Source organism: Psammomys obesus, unplaced genomic scaffold, assembly GCF_907164565.1.
Source record: "Psammomys obesus unplaced genomic scaffold, mPsaObe1.curated_primary_1811, whole genome shotgun sequence".
NCBI lineage: Eukaryota > Metazoa > Chordata > Mammalia > Rodentia > Muridae > Psammomys > Psammomys obesus.
In genome coordinates, this window is record NW_026596166.1 from 4,930,262 (window position 1) to 4,936,608 (window position 6,347).

Genomic DNA, 6,347 nt, shown 5'->3' on the forward strand with positions numbered 1-6,347 from the left:
ATCTATCTATCTATCTATCTATCTATCTATCTATCTATCTATCTATCATTGTAAGTGAGAGAGACTGCCTGTACCACGGCATGCATATGGAGGTCAGAGGACAACTAACTTTCTGAGGTCAGTTCTCTCCTATCAGGTGGGTCCTGGAACTCTAGCTCAGGCCAACTTTACCCAGCAAGGCAGTTCACTGTCGCTCAGCGATGTATGTGATGGATTTGGGGCTTTCTTTTGGGATGGCACATATTTTATCTCATTTGCCTTTGTCTTCGCTCTACTGCCAATAGGAATAGCTAGGGCCCTTAGGCTTGGCCACACCCTCCAGCATTATTACCATATTTTGGATCAATCACTTTAAAAAAAAATCAATGAGCTTTATCATGAAATATTGTTCCTTCATGTGCCTGTGTGTTCATCACTGAGGCTCCCACCCAGTTGTGCCATGAGCTTCATTACACCTGGATCTTAGTTGTCCAGCCACAGCTTTGCTCCTTGATCTCTTTCACCAGCGCTGTTTGTTCAACCTTGACATTGCTCTTAACTTTACACAGTACAGTGTTAGGAATAATGAAAGGATGCCCGGCACCAGTGGTAGAAAAAGATACAAAATGCATACCCAGGAAAGTCACATTACAAAAGAAGAAAGCATGTTGCTGCAGAATTAAAACCAGCTTTCTATAATCCAGGCTTATGAAAATTATTCAAAGACCGTGCTGGCTAGTTCTGTGTCACCTTGACACAAGCTAGAGTCATCTGAAAGGAGGAAACCTCAGTTGAGAAAATGCCTCCGCAAGATCTGGATGCAGGGCATTTTCTTAATCAGTGATTGATGGTGGAGGGCCCAGCCCAGGGTGGGTGGTGCCATCCCTTATCTCCAGGTGGTCCTGATTCTCTAAAAACGCAGGCTGAGCAAGCCCTGAAGAGCAAGCCTGTAAGTAGACCCCCTCCATAGCCTCTTCATCAGTTCCTGCCTCTAGGCTGCTGCCCTGCTTGAGGTCTTGTCCTGGCTTCCTTCAGTGATAAGACTCCGCTCTTAAGACGTAACACAAATTAAACCTTTTCCTCCCCAACTTGCTTTTGGTCATGGTGTTTCATCACAACAACAGGGACCTTAACTAAGATAAAGTCTTAAATTCTTCTAACTACTATGAAAAACAAAACAAAACAAATACTTTTCCATGAACTGTCATAAATTCTCAGTAATTCCTATCATTTGGATCAGGGATACAAGGTACTTACCTAAACATAGTAAAGGCAATATACTGCAAGCCTATAACCAACATCTAACCAAACTAAACAGAGAGAAACTTAAATCAAAATCCCACTGAAATCAGGGACAAGGCAAGGCTGCCCACTCTCTCCATATCTCTTCATCATGTAAGATTAAATTGAAACTTAATAAAATTAAAAACCATTTTTGGATGGTGATCTTTCTCTGCAGTTTTCTATATATTCTATTGAACTGGGGTGTCATAGCTACAATGGGATGGAGAAATTTGTTTACAGGTGACTAGGCAACGAGCCCCCTTTGATAATGCCATATGTTTGCTCTCAACAGAGCTAAGAGCATTGGCCAGTCGTCAGGCCTGGAGTTCGAATCCTAGCACTCATGTCACAAGCTGGGTATGTTGTGCTAGCCTTCAGTCCTAGTACCATGAGGCGGAGATGGGAGGATCCCTAAGACTTGCTGGATTCCACCCTGGATGAAGAACTGCAAGTTTCACACTCAGGAAAAGGTCCTCCATCAAAATCAAAGGGATAAAGAAAGTGATTGAGGCCTTCCATGCACATGCAGAGAGGCATGTACCTGCACACACACACACACACACACACACACACACACACACACACACGTATATATGAACATATACGTTATCTTCAAGACACAGTCACGCACATGTACAAACACAAACAAAGCTCTTAAAAGTGTAGGTACCTAACATTTTTAAAAATAAAAAAGAACTGCAAGAAAACACACTTCTTCCTTCTTTTGAGGAAATCCAGGAGCCTAAGTACAGGTATTTTCTCACTAATGATCCGGCAGCATTTCCAGGTGTGTTTGCAGTACAGCATTAACAAAAGAAGAGAAAGGAGCCTATTCCTCCGCAACAGTCTCTGATTTCATTTACAAAATTGACCAAATGGAGGGAAAAATAAGCTGTTGGATATATTTTTTTTTAAACTGGGAAAATGGCTAAAGCGCATTTTCTTCTCTTTTGCCTTTTCTAATTTGCCTTTGTGCTCTTGACCCAAGAAACTGTATCTGATTACATATCGGCGAGAAGAATCAGCCTAAATTGATGACTGACATCTGAACAGACTGAACAGTAATATTTCACCACAGAAATCTGGACCATTTTCTGAGGGCTCTTTTGACAAGTGAGCTTCCTAAGTGGCCGGTCCTTTGAGGACTTAATTAGGAACTCAGAATGCTTGATTTGAGACTCTTTTGAAAGAGGCACACCTCTTCACTCTCAGACTCGGCGTCTCGGGAGCAGAATCACGGCACTTACTGTGTTTGTTTCCCAGCGTCGCGGGGACTCGCCCACTGCTGCCGACTTCTGAGTGGGCTCGGGCACACTGGAAGCGGCTAGCGTCTCTCCGCCTGGCAGAGAAAACTTCGCATATTTTTCTGTCGAGCCTTTGGATTGAAGGATGTTGTTGAGACCCTTTTCAGTCTCATGCTTGGCAGCTTCAATTCTGTTTTCCAAATCCTTTTGTTTACACTTAAGCGCTTTTATGTCATCTTTAATCATCTTCTGTCCCACCGAAGATGTGTTGTGCTTAATGGATTTTGCTAAGGCCGAAGCCTTCTTCCATGTGCTGCCTTGTAAACGGAGCCTTCCCTCCAGTGCCTAGGGTAGAGCAAAGGCGGTTACAAAAAGCATCGCATTCAGGTCTCTGCAGAGTTTGTTGACTTTATGTAGATCACAAAGTATCCTGTTTTCATTAATACAAAATATGTACTAAAAAAAAAAAAAAAGGTGTCAATACCTCGAAGAAGAAACTTCGGGGAACATTTCAAACCACTGCGGCACCCCACATCAAGTTCTGTAATAGATTTCATTAAGATGTAGGGTGTCTGCAGCCAATAATAAGGAAAATGTTCATAGCACAGTTTGTAAAACACAGGAGGTGGTTAATAGGCGTTTGTTGGATAGATTTCATTTAAGATACAGCCTCCTGGGCTGGAGAGAAGGCTCAGTGATTAAAAACACTGACAGCTCTTCCAAAAGACCTGAGGTTTGTTCCTAGTGCCCACAAGGCTGCTCACAACTATCTGTAACTTTAGTCCCAGGAGATCCAACACCCTCTTCTGGCCCCTGTGGGCATTGCACACACAGGGTATACACACACACACACACACACACACACGCTAGACACTCACACATAGAAAATAAAAATAAGTAAATCATCAGGTGTGGTGGCATATGCCTTTAATGCCAGCACCAGAGAGGCAGAAGCAGGTGAATCTCTGAGTTCAAGGCCAGCCTGGGCTACGTAGCAAGCTCTAGGCTAGCTGGCGCTATATGATGAGACTCTGTCTCAAAAAAAAAAAAAAAAAAACAAAAAACAAAAAAAAAAACAGGGAAGAGTCAGGCTTTTCAAAACTCAAATACTGAATGAGTACCTCAACCATGGAAAGTATCAAAGAGGATAAAGAGTCATTTGAGATGCCCGTATCCATCTAGATTCTAGTATTTAAAATTAAGCTAATTTTACACAGGGCACTACGTGGGCCTGCTGCACTGATTGCACAAGCAGTGCAAAAGCCAGAGGTATTTTTCAGACACAGATAAGGGCGTTGGTCCTCTCTTAGAGAGGACTGGTTGACACAGGACAAAGAGTAAAGGAGACTCTTCCAGGCTCTACCAGAATGAAAATGGACAGGGCAAAGCTTATACAAGTCCCATTCACCCAAGGTGGAAGGTGCAGACTGCTACATTTCCCCAGTGTCAAGCTATCTGCCTTCATCCTGTGGCTTTTCAGAATCCTGTGGAATTACATTGTTTCTGAAATGAAGACAATGAGGAGTTACAGGCTGAATCACTGTTCAAATGGCTTCACCAAGGGACTTGACCACTAGAGAAGCAAATTTTTTTCTAGACTACTGAGAGCTTTCTAAATAGCATCTGATTTTCCTTGATCAAAGGTACTGAATCATCACCTTTAGGCAAAGGCAATGAAAAGTCAAGTTGTCAAGAATATTGATTCCCCGCCCCCCCAAAAAATATTGCATTATGTTTGGACATTGCTAAATACCTGTAATTTCTGCATTCTGTCCTCAACCATTATTTGGTCCTCAGAGTCATCACAAAGGCTGAGAAACTCCTTGGAGATATCACCCAATGTGTTGTTTAGGTCTGCGAGGCAATCCTGGTATGAACTGTGTTCTTGAACATGACCCTCTAATTTCTGCACAGAATCCTGAAAATAAAACCACTGACAATTAACAAATTAAGGTTTTTTTTTCCTCCCCACTCAGGAAGCAATTATATTATCCACATAGATTTACAATGTTTCACATTTATTCTATTTATTGCTTTAAAACAAAAGAGTTTGCCTCTCAAAATGAGACTATATGAGGGCAACCTAACTCCAGGATCCTTTCCTAAGAATAAAAGGCAAATCTATGTCAGGAAAAAGGAATCAGAACTCAAAAGCAAGACCATCTTCAGGTTATCTTCCTGGGCTAAGGACGTGATAGACCACACCTTAATCAGATACTGGCAAGAGGTAACCTACAGAAGATCCATCCAAGCAGGCCTCCCAACCCTTTGGGCAATCAGGATTGCGTGCCCAGGTGATTCTTATACTGAAACTGGATTTCAACGTTTAAGGAATTAATTCAGTTTGACTGAAAGAATGGACTCTGTTAGGCCACGGGGACAGCTCACCTCAACTCATTCTATTGCAGATCGTGTAGAAAGACCTGAGGCAGGAGCATGACAACTGATAGGAATTACTACTCCGGATGAATGGATAGATGAGTGGGTGGATAAATAGTAGGTGACTAAGTAGATGGTGGGTGGGTGACGGGTAGGTGGGTGGAGTAGATGCATCTGTTGACAAATGGACAAACTGGAGGAGCGGGTTAGTGAATGGATAGATGGACAGGGAAGTGGATGAGCAGATGGATAGATGGGTGGGTGGATGGATGCATGCATGCATGGATGCATGGAAGATGGGTAATAGGTGGGTAATGTCACATAACCATCTTCGTAGAAATTCCTAAGGAGCTTTAAGTAATCCAACTACTGAGGAAGGGAATTTCAACAAAGGGAAATAATACCATAATCAACACAGAATGGCTTCCTCTCACTATGGCCTTCTTGAGAGTCGCCATTTTCATGTAACACTGAAATCCACTGAAAGCCTTGGGGTCAGCAAGAGAACAACACCCGAGCACTAGTTCCGTGCTAAGAATCCTGACTGCCGCAGGCACTGGGCTTTTTTCTCTGCCCATCTCACCTGGAGCTGCTGAAGAAGGCTTTCATGCAGGAGTTTTATTTCCAGCCACGGCTCCTCACGGAAGCTAGGATTTTTAGTGCACTTCAAGAGGTAATTGCCCTGAGATTTCAGCTCCTCCAGCAAGGATGTCAAATCTTGGGCTTTCTGGAGGAATTTCTTATAAATTTTTAACTGGGCTTGCTTCTCTGGCAAGCCAGGTTGGAGAGCAAAGCCGGCTTCTTGCTGCTTCTTCAGTTCCGTGAGCATCAGCCTCAGGTCCTCCTTACTCTGCAAATACTTCTCTCCTTCCAGCACAAGCTTTTCTTGATGGCTAAATGTTTCAAGAGAGTTTAGAAGTGAAAATAAGCAAAGGAAGGGGTACTTTGCGTACTCTATTTCAGCATATATTATTTGTAAGTGGCACTAAAGTAATACAACTGCATATTATTTCCAGGGACGCAGCTTAACTCTCCAGCCCTTTAAACAGCATTAAGCTCGGCTCAGAAATTATTTGATTATTACTAAGGGATAATTTTTGTTATACAATTAATATTTTTTACAATATAGTATGTTTTAATTTCTAACTAGTCCCAGTGATGTTTACCACACTTCAATGTTCTCTAAAGTCCTATTTTATACTTACATAAAACTAAAACAAGTGGGGCTGGAGAGAGAGGTCAGATCATTAAAGTACCTGCCTTGCAAGCAAGAAGAGCTGAGTTCAATCCCTAGAACCAATGGGAAGGAAGGAAGGAAGGAAGGAAGGAAGGAAGGAAGGAAGGAAGGAAGGAAGGAAGGAAGGAAGGAAGGAAGGAAGGAAGGAAGGAGAGAAAGAGAAAGAAAGAAAGAAAGAGAAAGAAAGAAAGAAAGAAAGAAAGAAAGAAAGAAAGAAAGAAAGA

At 42.4% G+C, this 6,347-nt stretch overlaps 1 protein-coding gene across 1 annotated transcript in view; it reads right to left on the reverse strand.

Moving 5' to 3' along the window:
- Syne2 (spectrin repeat containing nuclear envelope protein 2) overlaps nt 1-6,347 on the reverse strand; it is a 305,981-nt gene that overhangs the window by 162,933 nt on the left and 136,701 nt on the right. Inside the window, exons 43-45 of the mRNA XM_055595536.1 lie at nt 5,470-5,779; nt 4,261-4,425; nt 2,511-2,852 (exon numbers count right to left, since the gene is read on the reverse strand). Coding sequence (XP_055451511.1) covers nt 2,511-2,852; nt 4,261-4,425; nt 5,470-5,779 — 817 coding nt within the window. The remainder of the gene's footprint in view (nt 1-2,510; nt 2,853-4,260; nt 4,426-5,469; nt 5,780-6,347) is intronic.